Source organism: Coffea eugenioides, chromosome 6, assembly GCF_003713205.1.
Source record: "Coffea eugenioides isolate CCC68of chromosome 6, Ceug_1.0, whole genome shotgun sequence".
Classification (NCBI taxonomy): domain Eukaryota; kingdom Viridiplantae; phylum Streptophyta; class Magnoliopsida; order Gentianales; family Rubiaceae; genus Coffea; species Coffea eugenioides.
This window is the reverse complement of record NC_040040.1, coordinates 8,009,680-8,028,998: the sequence shown is the minus strand read 5'-3', so window position 1 is coordinate 8,028,998 and position 19,319 is coordinate 8,009,680. Positions and strand designations below refer to the sequence as shown.

Sequence of the window (19,319 nt, the reverse complement as noted above, 5' to 3'; positions counted from 1 at the left end):
ATGGACCATCATGTTACAACTTGTAGGAAGTACAGAATCCAAAAAATTACCAACAGGCAGTCATTGTGAATTTACCCTTTTGAGGTAGAATCCGAGAGATCGCTTCAGCGCTCCTAGCCAAATTGAAGGACCAATTCAATTGTCTGACATCAACAATGCTCCTACTTAAAACTAAACTTGTGACTGGTGAGAGCTGCAAAGAGACTTTCCTCACTTTCAAGCTTCAACTGGTGTCCTTGTAACATTTAAGCCTTAAAATGGTCCCAAAATCAGCTGTCACAAGTTTATTGCTGCTGGGTTTGCACCTTAACTGCAAGTCTGAAAAGTCTGCAAGCAATAATGGTCAAAAAAAGTAAGGGCCACAAAGGGCTGTTTTTCTCCTGTCCATCTAAACAACTACAAGCCTGCGTGGAAAATGTAATGCAGCGGCTAGCCGAGTACAACATGACTAGCCAACGGCCATTTGGTTTGTTGGTCAAGAGTTAACATTGGTTAGTTCGAATCTTCCCTCTCACTAGACATTATTTGTGGCTTCCTCCTCCCGCTCTTCCAAGATTAGGGTAAAGTAGATTATATAAATATTATCGTTGAGTAAAAAAAAAAGAATAGCACACGAATCCATACATTGATTAGCAACAAAAGTCCAAAACAAAACTTAAAATCAACGAAACAAAAATTGATTGATTATCAAGATTTGCCAAAAAAAAATCTAAATTTTATTATTTTTGGATCATCAAACACAATTTTCAACAACTCTTTTATCTCATATACTACATCATATAAAAAAAGTGTTATTACAATTTTTTTTAAAAATCATTCCAATGAATCTGCTATCCAAACACAATTATTATTTCAAATAATCTCCTATTCAAACGATGGATAAAGAATCATGTGTGCCTTCTGGTTTTGGTAAAAAATGAAAGGATCAAAAAGTCCATGCTGTAAGCCTGAAACTAGAAATCCTACTGGTCTAAGGGCCAAATATTTTTAAAAAAATCACAATCAAAACAAGATCAAATATCACAATTAAATCACTATTGTTAAAAAATTGAATTTTGAAATAAGAACAAATAAATGGGACGGAGAGAGTATTAGGAATGGAGGAAGGCCTCAGTCTTTAGGGCGAAAGGGCCACCGCTTTTTGTGGGCTAAGATGGGATCTCGAGAATACCCGTCGTAGCCTAGGGCTAAGGGCCTCAGGCCATTTTCCTGAGGCCTAAAGGTTTGTAGGCTTACTGAGTAAAAGTGCAAAGTCTACAGCCGGAAATCTTCGATGCACCAATGCAGATGTGCCAGTAGCCCAAAATGCAGCTACAGAAGATCTCTGTGTCCAGCAAGGCAGCAACATAAATAAAATCCCAAGTCCATCGCCGTCCAGAACGTCAAATTTGATGATCGTCACATGTGGGCTCATATTTCTCCAGTTTTCTTTTTTCTCTTTTTTAGTCTTTTATTTTCCCGCAAAATTTAATTTCCTTCACCTTTTCATATCTCCTGCATTTTTGCTTCCTCTGATTTCTGGGTGGTTGAGTTCTAACAAAGAAAAGGCAATTGGTCCCTGCTCAAGCACTAAGTTAGTACTCTCAAGCTAGTGTTTTCGTATGTACTTCATCATCTAAAATGTGCTACTAATTGGAGGCAATTGGTGGCCACCATTAAGTCCTTAAGGTTTGGTGACGTAGGAGACAAGAGTGTCAAGTCCTTAATTCTTGACTTCCACCAATTGCCATAATATATGTCTTTTTTAAAAAATTTAGATGAATGCGTAATGCATCCGACTGGTTTGATAGTGGTTCAGTTCTCATCGATCTCCCGTATGTTTAATTGGATCTCCCTCTTAAAGTAAGATAATATAGATAAAGTGGCGATGACAAAAAAAATATATCTACTTTATCATCTCACGTGCCATTTGGCTTGTAAGTTTTTTTTCAAAAAAAATATTTTTTGGTATATTTTTAAATTACTTTTTATTATCTTACATATATTACATTATTGCCGATTATTTTTTTTCCCTCAACAATTTCTAATAGCTAATTATAAAAAATGCAAAAAAGAATAAATTTATACATATTTTTTTCAATCAACTTCTCCATGATACTCCTTTTCATAATTAATCTCCTCCGATAAAAGTTGTTGGGGGCTCCCATTTCATCCCCTAAAAACAAATTCAGTTTTAGGATGCTCAATTCAAACACCAATCGAACTCAAGAAAATAGTACATTTTACCCATACTAATTTCTCATTTCTTCCATCCACATTGACATTGCCCACCAAAAAATGAAAAAAAAAAGAAGAAGAAGAAAAAACTATTGTTGGATCCCAGTCCCACATCAGGCCCGCCAACCATTCAACGATTAACTACCATTCCCTTCACAGCAGAGAACTGAGAAGACAAAAGAAAAGTTGCAAAACCATGGAGCCAAATCCCATCTTCCAAATTGCAAAATCATCTCAGAATAAGTTACTCGGTGGAACTCTGTTCGAAGGAGTCTTTAAGGACAAGCAATGCTGAAGGGGAAAAAGCTGCTTAAGTTCCCACAGAAATCCCACCATTCATTTCCTAATGGGCTTGGCAGTTTAGTGGCTGGTTTTGATGCCCATGGTGATGGGGGAGAAGACGAAAATGGAGTCGTTTATAGAGAGTTGGAATCTGGTGAAGAACTAGAAACCTTTCAGCCATTTGGGTTGGGTTCGCATGGAGACGTTGATGACCATCAGAATGAAGGTACAAGTTATGTGAAGTCTGATGCTGGCTTCTCGGAAATCAGGGCTCCTCCCAAACACAAAGTAGATGTGGAGGCCATTGACGCTGATGATAAGCGATCCGATCTTGATTATGAGGTCAGGAGAAGAAGCCTACTTTACTCCATTTTCTTTATTCGGCCGACTCAATTTTCTTTTTGGGTTAATTTTCTTTTTCATTTAAAATTGGAAATTCATTAGAAGACAAAATATTTCTTCAGGGAGTAGATTTTTTTTAATTGGCGCATAAAATTTCAATTAGAAGTTAAAGCAGCAAAATGGACTGACAACAACGATTCTGTAACTATTGCTTAGATTAGGCTTCTGCTAACTAGGGGATTCTTGGTTTATCTTTGTGTTCCTGGGAGAGAATGCGGCAATGCTGCTTCTTTTCATGTCTGTATAGTCTACAAAAAAAGTTTATTTTATTATGTTTATCTATGGCTTGTGTTTGGATAGCTTTCACAGAAGGAAATTAATTTGGAGAAATTGCAAAGAATTGCTAGTTCAGGGATTCCTGATGGAGGAGGTTTGCGGGCAACAATTTGGAAGGTAAAAGTTTTTAATTGATCATTTTGCCATCAATTTTTTCCTGGTAATAAACAAGAATGCGTTTAAAATGCAAATAGACTCAAGCCTTTTGTTTTGATTGTTTCCAGTACTTCCTAAAATATATCCACCTCAATTTTGTATTTTGGTAATGTACACGAGGTACTTGTTTTAGCTTGGATCCATATGCAAGGAAGGAGCTTTACCTCCTTCCTTTAACCGTGTCATTATAAAAGAAGCTTCGTTAATGAAATTGGATTAAAGAATAAACGTGTTTCTTTTGATATTTAATGAGTAACTTCTCTGAGCTTTGGTATGTTGCAAATTTGCAGCTCTTACTTGGGTATTTACCTCCTTCTCGTGATATGTGGGAAAAGGAGTTGAGAGAGAACCGACTGAAATATGCTAGGCTAAAAGAGGAATTTCTCGTAAGCCCGGTAATCAGCTAATTAAGAGCGATCTTTTCTGTCTCTTGTCCTACCAAATACTTGTTTGTGTTTTTCCCTTTCTAGTGTTTTGATAAGCTAATTAATAGCTTCATTGTAGACAGTCAGAATTTTCAAGGAGGAAAGATGAAGCAGCGGAAGGCATTGACCAGCAGGCCAATGCTCATGCTGCAGAACCCCTTGAACGACAAGAGATCTCAAATGAAGATCATCCCCTGTCTTTAGGAAAAGCTAGTGTTTGGCATAAATACTTTGAGGTAAGCATCTTCTCCAGTTTGAGATCTTTTGTATTGTTTTGTGATGCTTGATTCCACATTTATTACATTTGAGACCTTCTATTTCTAGTTTGCAGAAATTTCAGAGCAGATAGACCGTGACCTGGAAAGAACACACCCAACCATAAAATTCTTCTCTGGGGACTCAGCTATAAGTAGGAAAAGCAAGGTACTGTGTGATTCTTATTGGTTCTAGACGTTGGCAAATGAATCTGAACTGCTCAAAGATCAAAGCCAATGGAGAGCTTGTAAATTTGATTATGGTACTTACATTCAATTTCATTTACAACATCACATATCATTCTGCAGGAATCTATGAAAAATATACTTCTCCTGTTTGCAAAACTCAATCCTGAAATTCGATATGTGCAAGGCATGAATGAGGTCTTAGCTCCACTATATTATGTATTGAGCACCGACCATGAAGAGAAAAACTCTGTAAGAAATTTCTTCAAACCACATGATGCGATGCTTGTAGTAATTTTCTTGTTTTAATTGGTCCTTTCCTTCGGAAGGTTCCAAGCTAAACTTACCAATACATGTCAAAAGCTGTTTTCACAATTTTTGATCATAGAGTAAGTAGGTACTGGCACTTGTTGCTACCAAATTCATCCTTCCTTTTAAGTTCCTGTTGATGTCATTTCAATCAGTCATTACAAACTTATCAGCATGCAAGAGGTTCCTTAAGTATGATCTTTAAACAGTGGGGTTGGCCCTGAATTGATAATGCACTTATCCGAGAATTCAATTTTAAGACAAATCAAACCATGGAGGTTTTCTCATGGTATTGAATGAATAAGTCTGTATTAATTTGCATGTATTATACCACCGAGAAATGGTGGTTATAGGACTTCCAGTTCAATGCCTACAATCTTCTGATAAATTTTATGTCTGGAGAAGCTAAATCTGGTACAAAACTGTAGTTTAGATTCTTTTGGAGTGAAATTTCCATATGTGCTAAAGTTGTAAATGGAAGCACAAATGTGTGCATTGGCAGGTGTTCTGCGGGAGACGGCTGGGGCTGTTCCTTGCCCTCAAACTCCTCCGCAACTCTTGAAAATCCTATTTTTAATATAAAGAACTTTTCCAATAGGTTCTTCCTGTCAAGGCTTTCCCTTGGAACTTATAAAGTGTTCCCCTATGCAATAAAAATGACCGAAACTTCCTCAGAGAGCTAAACTCCAAAAGCTAGGTCTTATTTCTTTGCAGTTTCCATTCAGCTTCTTATGGCCCTCTATTTAGCAGAGCTGCTATTATCTTCCATTTTCCAGGCAAATGTAGAAGCAGACAGTTTTTCTTGTTTTGTTAGACTCATAAGTGACTCTGTGGATCACTTCTGTGAACAAATGGATAACAGTTCAGTGGGTATCCGCTCTACCCTTTTGCGGCTATCTGAATTGTTAAAAGCCAGTGATGAGGAATTGTGGAGGCATCTTGAGCTCACAAACAAGGTGAGCTGAGTTGCCTGACTGCATGGATAATAATTGTTGCTTAACCTCATCTTTCCCAGTTATTGTTTCGAAACTGCAACTTAACTCCTAAACCATAATGCCTGTTTTGTGCCCTATTGAACAGGTTAACCCACAATTCTATGCATTCAGGTGGATCACACTGCTACTTACTCAGGAGTTCAATTTTCGAACCATTTTGAGAATCTGGGATTCCCTCTTGAGCAATCCTCATGGCATTCAGGTTGTTCTCCCATCCCAGTAGACCATTGTACATAATCAATTACGATTTACTCATTGCTGTTCTCTCCCTAAGTCATGATATATCCTGATAAGAAGAGAAAATAGAAAAATTCTCCTCACGGGTGTCATATAACTTGCTAGTATTAGCATTTTGCGAAGATTAATGTATAAATGGAAAAATTTTCTGGGCAGGACATGCTTTTACGGGTCTGTTGTGCAATGCTATTGTGTGTGAAAACCAGATTGCTGAGCGGTGATTTTGTGGACAACTTGAAGCTTTTGCAACACTATCCTGAAATTAATATTGATTGCATTCTCCAGGTAGCACAGGATATCACTCCTGATACATCTTCCTTCCATGTATCCCTCTAATGTTGTAACTTAAACATGCACACTCAGCTTGTACCCAGAAACTCAAAAAACTGGCAAGGACGTGTTCTGACTTGTTGAATTACATGCAACTCTTATTTGTGAAGTATTTCTTTTTATTTACGGGACAGATGCTAAGACATAGTTAGACTACAATTGACAAGCTGCTTCGCTAGTTTGTGAGCTACAAAGACTTGTTAACAACCCAATTCGACAGAAACTTTGAGAGGGGTTTGAGTTGTGAAAATCCACAAATTATCGCACGGGAGATACGAAGATGGGAGCAGTTAAATTTGGAATGAGAGCAAGAACAGACAAGCTGCTTGTGAAAGTGTAATCATTTGGAGGTTCTACTTTATTTGGGACCTCATTACTCATTATTAATATTAGGTGGCCGACTTTGACAAACATTGCCACTTTGGTAATTTTAGTCAGTGAATGTTGACACGCCATTTGTCTTGGATTAGCCCTCAAATGCTACCTTTGATGAACCGAATCCAACAACGACAATTGCTCGTAGGTAGTTCAATTCATGTAACCTTTTTGCACCTACATGAGACTGATTTTTTTCGCGGGAAAAACCTATTAATCCACGATGTCCCTGAAGGAGCATATTACTTTCGTTTAATGTAAGGCTTTTCTGAGGCTAAAGTAAATATAAAACCATCACCGTTTTGCATTCCATTCCACGGATTGTCAAACGTCAGGACAATGTCGTAATCGGGCACCCTTTTCTCCGTTTAGTGCAAGGCTCTCTCTTTCAAGTTTCAAGCGTCATTGACCTTGATGGTTACCCCAATAGCTTATTGCCAGATTCATAAATTAATCAAGTAAAAGCTCATTCATCAACTCTTCTGTCGGCAGTTGGCCCCAATAACTTATCTTAACCAGACACGTACTACTATACTAATTACTAATCATGGATCGGTCTTTACTTTTGCACTGGAACCTGGCCATAAACTGCCAACTGACTCAAGATCACAGCGCAAAGAAGATTCAAAAGGATATTGGAGCACTGCAGTGCAGACAAGAGTAGACGCCCTTACTTCCTTATCGACGATGAAGAAGACAGAGCAAAGTTTATCAGCCAACTGGACGATGCCCATTGGCCATAGAACACATCATTTTGTGGTACTATACACTAATATTTTATTGGTGGGAAGCATTTTGGGACGCACTTCAAAAAGGGATATCCATTGGATCACCGTGCCACTGAGATTTCTTCATCTAATCGAGTAGCAGGGGACCCAACTCTCAAAATCACGATTTGACTACTTTGCTCAACAACTAAAGTCGGGATAAAGTTAAATGATGACTTAGGTTAGAGGGCTTTAACAACAGTTTGCAAAGTGCAGTTCTGATGGGCTTTGGCCTATTTACATCAATTTATCAAGTTACAGCAAGCATAAGAAGCAATCTACCGTTTAATTTACTATGGCACAGGCAAAACTTCGGCTACTTGACAATTGACTAATTCTCTCTTAAGCAATTTAAAGAAAGCAACCACAAGTTAATGAGCGAGGTTTATAGTACATGGTACGCGTGTAAAACACGTGTAAAACATTTCAATTGTTCCAAGTGGCGTTTGTCCATTATGATTTGAATGAATGAAAACGGAGCCTACGATTTGATTGAATGGATGAATGAAAACTAATAGTACCGCTGCGTAGCTCACTTCCTCCCTAAAGTCTAAAACCGGCCGTGCATCCCGACTCCCCTGCTAAGAGCCTGACAAGGTACTACTATTATATACAAGTGACTACTTGCTGCATGTGAGAAAGACGAGGTGATGAAGGTCAACTGGTGGCTAATTTTTTGAGGGTCCTTTTCTTTGCCCCCTTGCTGCTTAATCTCTTTAGTCTTGTGAATTGTGATCAATTTTCAGTTGTCTTCAGCTCAAGTTTCCTGCTTTAACTGCATACTCTTTGAGGTTAGTTAAATTTTTTTGTTTTTTGTACACACTCAAAAGAAAGTTGTCAGCTCTGCTTAATTATTCTTGGTGTTAGTAAGGATTTCCGAGTATAAACTTTCTGATCAAGTTATTGCAGGAAGACGGATGGCTCAGATTTTGCTCCATGGAACTCTTCATGCCACAATCTATGAGATTGATAAACTAAAAGGGGGTTTCGGTCAAAACCTTCTTCATAAGGTAAATCTTGCAGTATTATCCAGTTACATACGGTGTTTCGCATACCATACCGATCACCTGAATTGCTCTGGTTTGTTGAATAAGTGGGAGAATACTTGTTAATCATGTAAAGAGCTGATGTTTAGATCTCGGTTTTTAAGATCTCTTGCATCTATGAACATCTACTAGTGAAATTGACTTTCAACAGGCTTGCATTAGCTCAGAGATGATCATAGTCTAGGCAAGTTCCTGCAATGTTGTGCAGCTTTTACATGTTTCATTGGCTGTGAATGAATGGACAGGGAGACTTTGAAGTCCCTTAGATTTTTTTTTTGCTTATATTGTTTGACATGGATCATTCAAGACTTTGAAGTCCCTTAACTTGTTTTTCTTGTAGTGTTTGACATGGATCATATTGAATGTTTTCCCTCCCCTCACAGATATGGGTTCAAATCGAGAATCATTTATTTCAACTAAACCTGGACCATAAGGCTATCTTATCGCGCTCTGATAGAACTTTTAATAGCCTGCAGGGCTTTTTGCAGTCCTAATTGTTGCTGGCAAATTCGAGTTTCTAGGATATTTAGAATTTAAGTTCAAATTCTGAGGGAAATAAGAGCAGCAGTAGATTTGCTAAAAGAAAATTATGTAGTAGAAATATTATAAGTTCAATTGCTATAAAGACTTTTTCATCCCACCGAACTGCTGCTATCGGGATAAACCTTGTGTTCCAACTGCGATCCACTTCCTTGCTACTTTAGGCAAGTCTCTGTCTGGATCACTGGATAATTTCTGTCTTCTCTTTTTGTTTTTGAAAAAGTTTGTTCCACCTCATTGTATTTTCTTTGATTAACATAGTTTGCTCTCAATGCTTACGAAAAAATCCTCCCAAAGGGCATGGAAGAGTCAACCAACTGAAACTACTCAAAAAAGTGATTCATTGTGACTGATGCTGGATCTAACTCCAATTAGACTGAGGAAATTTATGACCCGTTTGAAGTTCTATTTGTCTTTTCTAATTGACCAGTGCAACCAAAAAATGACTTCCTCGGATGAGAGAGATAGTCTTATATAGAAGGCATTAATGGTTTCTTTTCTTTGATTTTAAGGAGAATACAGCAATTAGATCCAGTTGCTAAAATCATCGATCCTTGCATTTCCCTGTTTTATCTTCAACATTATTAGGGTTTGAACTTTGACCTATGTTTTATTGAGTGCTTTTCCTCTCATACCTTTTGGGAATGTACTGACCGCCAAAATGGTGATCTTTTGATGCTGTTAATCTTTTAGTTTGGATGTTATTGTTGCCTTCTGAATTGGTTTGACCTCCTTTCTCGTCTTCAATTCTTTCCAAATGAATGTTAACTGCAGATTGTTGAGGGGATTGAGCGTGTTGTTGGTTTCAACAACACTGCTTCTAGGCTCTATGCAACAGTGGATTTGGAGAAAGCTCGAGTTGGCCGAACAAGACTACTTGAAGGAGATTCAAATCCTCGATGGTACGAGTCATTTCACATTTACTGTGCCCATATGGCCTCAAATGTTATATTCACCGTCAAAGTGGATAATCCTATTGGCGCGGAACTAATTGGAAGAGCTTACTTGCCTGTTCGAGAACTGTTGGATGAAGAAGAAATAGACAGATGGCTTCCTATTCTGGGTGATGACCACAAGCCTATCCATGGTCATTCTAAGATTCATGTGAAAGTACAATATTTTGATGTTACTCGTGAGCGTAATTGGTCTCGAGGAATAAAAAGTGCAAGGTTTCCGGGCGTGCCTTACACCTTCTTCAGTCAGCATAATGGATGCAAAGTCACTCTTTACCAAGATGCTCATATTCCTGACAACTTCATCCCAAAAATTCCTCTGGCTGGTGGCAAGTTTTATGAGCCCCATCGTTGTTGGGAAGATATGTTCGATGCCATCACTAAAGCAAAGCATTTGATTTACATCACAGGCTGGTCTGTTTATACTGAAATCACCTTAGTGAGAGACTCGAGGAGGCCAAAACCAGGTGGAGACATGACAATAGGTGAACTACTGAAGAAAAAGGCTAACGAAGGAGTGCGGGTTCTAATGCTTGTTTGGGATGACCGAACTTCCGTAAAACTGCTAAAAGAGGATGGCTTGATGGCCACTCATGATGAAGAAACAGGGGCTTATTTTGAGGGCACTGAAGTCCACTGCGTCTTGTGTCCACGCAATCCTGATGATGGACGGAGCATCATTCAGAATATAGAAATTGGTACAATGTTCACTCATCACCAGAAGATTGTAGTTGTAGATAGTGAAATGCCAAACGGAGATGCAGAGAGGAGAAGGATTGTGAGTTTTGTTGGTGGTATTGATCTTTGTGATGGGAGATACGATACTCCTTTTCATTCCCTGTTCAGGACATTGGGCACAGCCCACCATGATGATTTTCATCAGCCTAATTTTAAGAATTCCTCAATTCAAAAGGGTGGACCAAGAGAGCCGTGGCATGACATTCACTCTAGGCTCGAAGGTCCTGTTGCTTGGGATGTGTTGCAGAATTTTGAGCAGAGGTGGAGGAAACAAGGTAAGAAGGACTTACTACTGGAATTGAGAGAACTGGCAGGCGTAATAATCCCTCCATCCCCAGTTATGTTCCCAGAAGATCATGAAACGTGGAATGTTCAGGTGTTCCGTTCCATCGATGGAGGAGCAGCTTTTGGTTTCCCTGAAGCTCCTGAAGAAGCAGCCAGGGCTGGACTTGTAAGTGGTAAGGACAACGTTATTGACCGAAGTATTCAGGATGCATACATCAATGCCATTCGTCGCGCAAAAAATTTTATTTACATCGAAAACCAGTATTTCCTAGGAAGCTCTTTTGGGTGGTATTCAGATGATGTCAAGGGTGAAGTTGTCGGTGCTTTGCATCTCATCCCAAAGGAACTATCCCTCAAGATTGTCAGTAAGATCGAAGCAGGGGAAAGGTTTAGTGTTTACATTGTGGTTCCGATGTGGCCAGAAGGCTATCCAGAGAGTTCATCTGTACAAGCTATACTGGATTGGCAAAGGAGGACTATGGAGATGATGTATAGAGATGTGGCTCAAGCCCTCCATGCAAAAGGGATTGAGGCAAATCCAAAAGACTACCTGACATTTTTTTGCTTGGGTAATAGGGAAACTAAGAAGAGGGGGGAATACGAACCTTCCGAGCATCCAGAACCTGATTCAGACTACAGTAGAGCTCAGCAAGCCAGGCGGTTCATGATCTATGTACACGCTAAAATGATGATTGGTAATTTTCCCAATTCACCATCCCCTATCTAAATACCTGCCCCCATCCACGAAAAGCTCACTACATAAAAATGACCTGTATAAAGATCATCAGTTATGTATTACAGGTAAAGCTGATTTCGTGGAGCCAATCGGAAATTATCAAGAACTAGTACTTATTTTGTGCATGCTGTTGCATGTTACATGTGTGCTGTGTTCTCCTTTTTTGCAGTTGACGATGAATATATCATCATAGGATCTGCCAATATCAACCAGAGGTCAATGGACGGCGCGAGGGATTCAGAAATTGCCATGGGAGCCTACCAGCCATATCATCTATCCATCAGGCAGCCAGCCAGGGGTCAAATTCACGGCTTTCGGATGGCACTATGGTATGAGCATCTGGGTATGCTAGATAACCGCTTCCTCCATCCTGAAAATGTGGAATGCATCCGAAAGGTTAACCAAATGGCTGACAAGTACTGGGATCTTTACTCCAAAGAGACCCTGGAACATGACCTTCCGGGCCACCTGCTTACCTATCCCATTGGGGTAACCGCTGCTGGAGAAGTGACTCAACTGCCTGGGCTTGAGTACTTCCCAGACACGAAGGGTAAAGTTCTTGGCACCAAAGTTGATTACTACCCTCCAATTCTCACCACTTAAAAGCACCACTTTCCAGCTTCAAATAAAAATCTCCTGTTTCTGTGTGGCAAAGGAGATAGCAATAGCGTTGATATTTGGAGTGTTCTTGATTGTGAGGCTGTGTGGTGAAAATTACTAGTTGAAAAATAAACGCTATCGACTTTTACTGCTTGAAGAATAAATGCTACTCATATTATTCTGTTGCTGTACCCATTACTCCCTCCGTCCCACTTTGATAGTCCTGTATTCCTTTTTCATCTGTCCCAAATTGTAATCCACTTTCCAATTGAAAAAAGTAGTTGTATTTTAATTTTCTTAAAATACCCTTATTCAATGTAAGTAGTTGTTACTATAAACCTACCCCATTTAATGAGAGTTGATTCTTTTTTACCATCAATTCAAGTTCTCATGAAGTTGTACCATATTTAATATGAGGGTATTTTAGAAAAATAGCAACCTAAATTTACTTTTCCAACAAAGTTAACTACTTTTTTTTAAACTGTGTGAAAAAAGAAACAGGACTATCAAAGTGGGACGGATGGAGTATTTTTTTGCGTTCTGGAGCGGTGGACCTTGAGACAAAAAATGACTAGTCCTGTAGCCCGAGACAACAACGGAGTAGATGTGGTATTGTGGTGCCTGTGCCTGAGACCTAAAACGAGTAGTACGAGTGGTAACTGCGAGTTCTGTGGGCAATTCTAAAATTTGTGGCCTATGTATAAGACTAAATGATGAACTAAAAGCTACTCGATATTCTATATCTAAGTTCGGCTTAACACGAGCTCCTCGAACTTGGTTGATTAGCTAATCAAATCAGCTTTAAACAACATTTTATGTTCAATCTACTTTAAGTCCAGTAGGAGCTTAAGTCCATTAGTATAAAATTAAAATTACTTATAGGTTAAAAGTTTAAGCTATTCAAAATCCGATTCGATAGAAGCTCATTTGAGTTCAGTCTCGTAAATAATTAAGTCAAATTTAAATACAATATCCGATTCGTTAAAATAATTAAATAAGGTTCAATACTGGGTATTCAGTTTGATTAGACATATTTACAGCCCTAACTATGTGCTTTGACATATTATTCTAATTTTGCTTTTAAATTAAATAGGTTCCCTTGTCATTGCTATACCATGTTTGTTAAACAATATCAAAGTTTATTCCTTTAAGTACAAAATACTGAAATAACACTCAGATTTATGCATTTTCATATCTCTAAAAGGTTTTTCTTTAATTTTTTTTAAAAAGAAGATGGATGAGATTTAAGAAACAGAGCGGGAGTAGGGATTTAAATTCAGGACCTCTAATTCCTTTAGCCTCTAATTTTTTTTTGTGGGTACAATTTATGCTTATTTTATTTCTTTTTCTTTCAAGATTGACTAGTTCTGCGTACAACACTCAAAATTGGTACATTTAAATAATTTACTCAAGCTAATACAAAACGACTTCTGCGCTTTACATTTTCTTTTATCAAGTGAAGTTGGCACTATTCTAATTTTCTTTTTAATATGGTGGGTTAGTAAAAAATCTATCAAAATAACAAATAATTTTTCTTTGTAGGATTGTTGGAATTAAAAGCAAGAACGAGAGAGATCCGGAGTTTTAAAAAAAAAAAGGGCTTATCACTTTATCCTTTTATTTTGCTTGTTTGAAGTGGGTTAATCTTCTAAATTTTGGGCGATCAAGGATCACTTCTAGCTGTGGTAAGTCATAAGTGCCGGAATATTGAATGGATAAGATGGAAGTTTCAGTAATAAACATATGATAAACTGAATGATGCCAAACTTGATTACCAACTAAGGTTGAGCAAACATGATTATTGATAATCACTCGATCCATGTATCGCTCATCTAATAATGCATCGAGGGGAACTGGAGAGAAGAACGGGTCATGGAAAGGAGCCTGCCCAACAAAGACAGAGAAGCATATGACTGACAACTGTAGAGCATATGACTCATTTTCATCTTCAATGCGATGAACTTTAAAGTCAGCGTCCGATGTTGCATCTCGTCTGGGAACTTACAATGTGTCAAACCCACGCTTCCCAGTAACAAGGACTACTAAGCCACTAGGCTTTGGCACGATGGTCACCATCAAAAGACTCGAGTCTTGATAGCGTGCGAGGTCAAGGGTTCAACAAGGGTTTTAATTAGCCTTCTTCGATGGAGTCTTTACTCACATCGAGTCCCTCTCCCCATCCTTCTAGATTAGGCTAGATTAGATTATAAAAATTTTATCATTGTGACAAAAAAAAAAAAGTAACAAGGACTACTAAAATATCTTAGTTTAGAGTTTAGGAACCAAATTGAAAATTAAACTACAATTAATGGGAGCAAATTAGAGTTAACCCAGTGAAATATGGCCCTTCCTTTATACAGTTGGCGCAAGAAGCTTGAATAACAAAAGAAAGCTAGCAAAGATTATGAATGAAAAAGTCAAACAGAGTCTGTATCCATCCTATAGATATTCTAACCCAACCAAGTTTTGACTTTTCACCACAAACAAGTGGTCCGTTTAGATTAGCGGTTTTTGGGGTTGTTTTTAAAAAATAACACCGTAGCATTTCATTTCTCAAATACAAGTCCGTTTGGATTAGTTGTTTTTGGGATTGTTTTTCAAAAACTATATGAAAAACTTTTACTGTAGATGTTTTATGGATTATTTTTAGATGTATTTTTAAAACATATTTTCGATTATTTTTATAATTTATAATTTTTATATTTTTATAATAATATACATTTATACATTTATAATACATTTATAAATATTTATAAAAAAATATATTTATATATTTATATAAAAATATATAAATGTAGTATATTATATATAATACATATTATAAATATATGAATTGAGCGTGGGGTAAACTGCCAAAGCCCAGACCAAACAACTTTAATGATTAAGGTTGGCTGGTCAAATGATGGAATGAGACGATTCTGTCGTGATGGTCTTTGTATCTGCAGCGTCTACGCATCTGTAGTTTTACGCCACGGAACTTCGATTCCCTGCCTCGTTCAAGCTGGAGAAGAACATCGAGCAAGTCATATATTTCGAATTATCTTTTGGCTGATATTTTTGGGGTTCTATCCTTCCTCGTAATAGAGAGAGAGAGGAGAAAAAAGCCAAGGAATAAGACATGCCTGCTCGACCTATACATAATTCAGGGAAAGAGAAGGCAAGAAAATGGGGGAAAATTTTCAGATAGAAATAAAAGAGAGAGAGAGAGAGATTATAAGATTATGATACATTTGTCGTGCTTCATGTAGTCTCTTCATGCAAAATGGTAGTATCATTACATTATTATTATTATATTTTTTTAATGAAGCAAAATAGCATCGCATTTCTAAATGCAGCATAACATTCTTTCGAATTAATTAGGTCGGAGAAACTGACATTTCTCGTTAGATTTTTATACACTTAAAAAGAGATTCACTAAATCTCACAATTGATGTTCCGTTTGTGCCCCATACGAGATTTGGCTCCTCCTCAATGAATTGTTTCCTCATTTTCTAAAATACACGTCTGAATGTATTACATGTGTTTTTATTTATTAAAAAGAGATATGATCATTTTAAATTTAACTAATAATAACTTTTGTTAATAAATGAAAACACGTGATATGCACTATAAAAAATAAAGAGAAAATCTACTAAAAAGTAGCCAAGTCCATCTATCCTTTCTTACTAATTTGCTTGTCCCTCAAAAGTTTGACTATGAAGAGCCAAGTCCAACTATCCTTTATTATTAATGTACTTGTCCCTCAAAAGTTTTGCCTGAAAATTCTAAGAAACCGTGTTGGGTTGAACATTTGTTATCCAATGATCAAAGTGCTGCCCTAACAACTTAACATGTAAAGAAACCGACGAAACTGAATCACCATCAGATTAGATGGGTACACTATACACCCGAATGAATTTAGAAAAAAATATACCCATATGAATTTAGAAGAAACCATATATAGTGACACATTGATGGAAGACAAAGTTTGAACCTTAGTCTATCGCTCCATCAGAACTTAAAGTTTTTTGTGGTGGCCAACCGCCCTTTGAGCGGGACTGTTGGTTTATCCATCAAAACCATTTAGTTATAGACTTTTGCTAACTTATGTTTACATGATTTATAACTAGAACCACCACAGCCACGGCTGGAGGAGCGTGATCCACAGGCGCTGCATATTTTTTTTTGGCTCCGTTGAAAACCTTCCTGCTAAGTGCTAACTGACCACTCTCACCTCTCATCCACGCAGTAAGTTAAACACAGAGCACTGTCCCTGCGGAAGAAGCAACCGAAATGAAAATCCCCTTTGAATATGTAGTAATTCCGTTGCCGTGCGGTGCACCAGCAGGAAGAGCAAACAGAACACTAGCCAATCCTCATCCCTCTTTATCTAATTCCAATATCAGCGTTTCTTTCCATAATCCATATGCTCGCTTATTCACGTCTTTTACTGCTCTTTCAAGCCAATTATTAATTGTCTCCCCCTTTCTTTTCCATTTAATGCTTGTTTATGTGACAAACTGGGGTACAAAATAATCCCATCCGCTCTCTGTCTCATATGCACTCAGACCTGAGGCCCCCTTTTTCTTTTCTCACTTCTCCTTTTGCAACCATATATTATTATAGCATATACTAATAAACAGCAACTAGCCTCTAACTTTACGACATCTTCAAATTGGCCGTACCAAACAAAATTTTGTCTTCTTATAGACTTTAAAGCGCAGGCTCAGCTAAATGTACCCATCAAAAGTTCCATTCCAATGCCAACTGTTTGTTTTCTCCTCTATAAAAGAGAGAAAAGAAGAGAAAAAGTCACCGATCACCCAACTCAACCACCATCTGCTTCCTCCTCCTCCTCCTCAAACTTGATCTCTTAACTTATTCTCTCATCAGTGATGTCATCAATCTTGAGTTCTCAAGGCATGGTCTTGGCCACCGCCATGGCTGCAGTCTCCGGCACTGTTATTCTCCTCGCTTTTCGTCTCCAAAAATCTTTCCCACCTTCCCAGTTGTCAATCACGGTCAACAGCCTTCATCCTCCATGCCAGTCCCCTCAACCCCTCCCACGATCTTGCATCTCCTCTGCTTCTTCTTCAGGTAACGTGATCGTTCCTGCACAATTTCACAATTTTAATTCATACCCTTTTCTCCTCTCTAAAGTCAATGATCGGTAATCAGCATAATTTTCTACACGAATCAATCATGGTTTGCAAGAAAGAAGAAAAAGTCTACTATATTTTCTCATGCAAAATATTTATCGACTTCCCCCTCCGTCTGGTCTTATCTTGTTTGTCATGGTATATTTACCCAAGATTCGGAATATAATGTCGTTCTGGGATGGAATCGTGGGGCATGTGCAGATGGGAAGAAGAAAAATAAAAAGAAGAAAAGGGTGCATTTTGCTGCGGACGTGGTGGACCCAATTGGCAACAGCGATGAGTACAGGAAGAAGTTGCCCTTGCAGCACAATTATAGTTCAAGTTCCCACAACAGAGCTGCAGAATCATTATCCTCATCGTCTTCTTCTTCTTCATCCGCAGCATTCAAAGGTGGGAAAGTGCAGGGAATGCCAGCAAACAGGGTAGCTTTATACAGTGGGATTCTCAGGGACCGTGTTCTTCTCCGCACCACGTATTCCTATTGAACTAGCTCTAATTGCCTCTAGTAATTATACCTTTAATCTGTACATAGTTTTAATTTTTTTTTCTCTTGCAATTTTTATTTGGGTATGTCCCTTTCTAGTTGTTAATTACTACTAATATATTTGGCAAAAAAAAAAAAATGCTGATTATTGTTGCCAAGAAGTATGGAAACGAAAGAGAAAATGATGGCACATGGCGGTCTATGTTACAGATTGCATGTTGCGTGAGAGTTTAGTCTCCCTCCTAATGGTAGGATGTCAAAATCTGGAATGGGAGCCTCCTGTTGTACTTGTACATACATGCATGATTCCTCTAGTACTGGCTTAAATTGAATTTAGATTTCCAATTTTGTATCTCCTTTTGCCAGAGCATCTGCCTTATTAATTTGCACAATTTGGATTTGCCTCTTTTCTTTTCTTTCTTTCGTCTCGATATTGAGTTGAAGACCTTGAAGATTGAGTTGAATCACGCCAGAATTCAACTCAAAATCCATGCATTTTGCTTATATAAGAAAAGATTCAATTAATCCACGAATTCACACATCTATATATCTGAATGTGTGTTCATCATTTCCTTCTGTATCACTAAACATTTGTATGGCTCATGTATTGATGTAGTCCTGTTTATTCAGTTCTCTATTGATGTAGTCCTTAGACAGAAAGACCTCATCACATCACATGTTCATATGTATGTGTATTGTAGAACCCGACACCTATAAATCTATAACTTGCACTAGTATTTTAATATTGTATAAAGTAGTAAGAAGAGGGCCGTCTGCACCTTTGGATTAATTCTTCATTCTTGACCATTGATAGTGTGGCATCAAGCCCTCCAAAAAAAAAAGTTGATCTTTGTTGTTGTTTTTTTTTCCAACTCCTTTCTTTCGTTATCTTTTCTTTGGTTCACAGAATCTGTGTTCTGCTTGGCGTCTCTGGGCGTCGGGGGGCAGCATATAAAGCTGTTGTTAGTCTAAATAAATTTCAGCCTCTGATTGGCCAGGCATACGCGTCAAAAGATGGTTGGAGAGGCCAAATATTAGAAAGCTATATAGAAAGAGCAAAGCATGGGCAACTGAAAAGGGTATGATGGAGTAGGAGTGGGTTGCATTAAATGAATTTTAACACTTTGTGTATGGCACAGACCGGCAGAGAATCTGCAGATTGCCTATAGAAGATTGGCGTTTGCCTAATCTGCTGTGGCCTTTTGGTGATGTAACATGAATAAAAATACTAGAATTTTATTGTCTTTACCTGGCCAAAGTTCTGCAGGTTGTCCATAATTGTTGGACTCCATTATCATCGTTATCTGAAATTTGTTATGTGCTACTAAATCATCCTAACAAATAGTCCTTTTTTCTAAAAAAAAAAAAAAAAAGATCTCAAAATTTTTTACGTAATCTTTATAAACATATACTATAAGAAAAGAGCACTGGAAACAGGATGTGAGGAGACACTGCTTCATCGCTTTGCAGGTTTGGACAAGTCACGTGAAGTTTAAGGGTAGGCGTGGTTGATAGATTCCTATTACTTTTTTTTTTTTTTAACAGTCTAGAGGGGTATCCCGAAATCACCTGGACTAATCCCCCAGGC

At 37.9% G+C, this 19,319-nt stretch overlaps 3 protein-coding genes across 6 annotated transcripts; all 3 read left to right on the top strand.

The window, feature by feature from the left end:
* The first annotated feature begins 2,383 nt into the window (after nucleotides 1–2,383).
* On the top strand, nucleotides 2,384–6,235 carry LOC113773025 (TBC1 domain family member 13-like). 3 transcript variants are annotated; one of them, XM_027317537.1, is made up of 9 exons: nucleotides 2,384–2,841; nucleotides 3,202–3,294; nucleotides 3,624–3,728; nucleotides 3,842–3,994; nucleotides 4,083–4,181; nucleotides 4,322–4,450; nucleotides 5,284–5,463; nucleotides 5,588–5,704; nucleotides 5,896–6,235. In XM_027317537.1, exons 1-9 carry the CDS (start codon nucleotides 2,506–2,508, stop codon nucleotides 6,073–6,075), a joined length of 1,392 nt encoding a protein of 463 aa, XP_027173338.1. In that variant the 5' UTR covers nucleotides 2,384–2,505; the 3' UTR covers nucleotides 6,076–6,235. The 3 variants fall into 3 exon arrangements, with proteins under 3 accessions (XP_027173338.1, XP_027173337.1, XP_027173339.1); XM_027317536.1 differs by having other exon boundaries at nucleotides 3,827–3,994; XM_027317538.1 differs by having other exon boundaries at nucleotides 3,827–3,994; nucleotides 5,614–5,704; nucleotides 5,896–6,058.
* A 1,490-nt stretch (nucleotides 6,236–7,725) lies between these two features.
* Nucleotides 7,726–12,302, top strand: LOC113776043 (phospholipase D alpha 1-like). 2 transcript variants are annotated; one of them, XM_027321109.1, is made up of 5 exons: nucleotides 7,768–7,807; nucleotides 7,956–8,002; nucleotides 8,121–8,221; nucleotides 9,572–11,468; nucleotides 11,679–12,302. In XM_027321109.1, exons 3-5 carry the CDS (start codon nucleotides 8,129–8,131, stop codon nucleotides 12,110–12,112), a joined length of 2,424 nt encoding a protein of 807 aa, XP_027176910.1. In that variant the 5' UTR covers nucleotides 7,768–7,807; nucleotides 7,956–8,002; nucleotides 8,121–8,128; the 3' UTR covers nucleotides 12,113–12,302. The 2 variants fall into 2 exon arrangements, with proteins under 2 accessions (XP_027176908.1, XP_027176910.1); XM_027321107.1 differs by having other exon boundaries at nucleotides 7,726–8,002.
* A 4,547-nt stretch (nucleotides 12,303–16,849) lies between these two features.
* Nucleotides 16,850–18,083, top strand: LOC113775549. The gene is made up of 2 exons (XM_027320480.1): nucleotides 16,850–17,185; nucleotides 17,449–18,083. The coding sequence occupies exons 1-2, from the start codon at nucleotides 16,984–16,986 to the stop codon at nucleotides 17,730–17,732; spliced, it is 486 nt and encodes a 161-aa protein (XP_027176281.1). The 5' UTR covers nucleotides 16,850–16,983; the 3' UTR covers nucleotides 17,733–18,083.
* The last annotated feature ends 1,236 nt before the right edge of the window (nucleotides 18,084–19,319 follow it).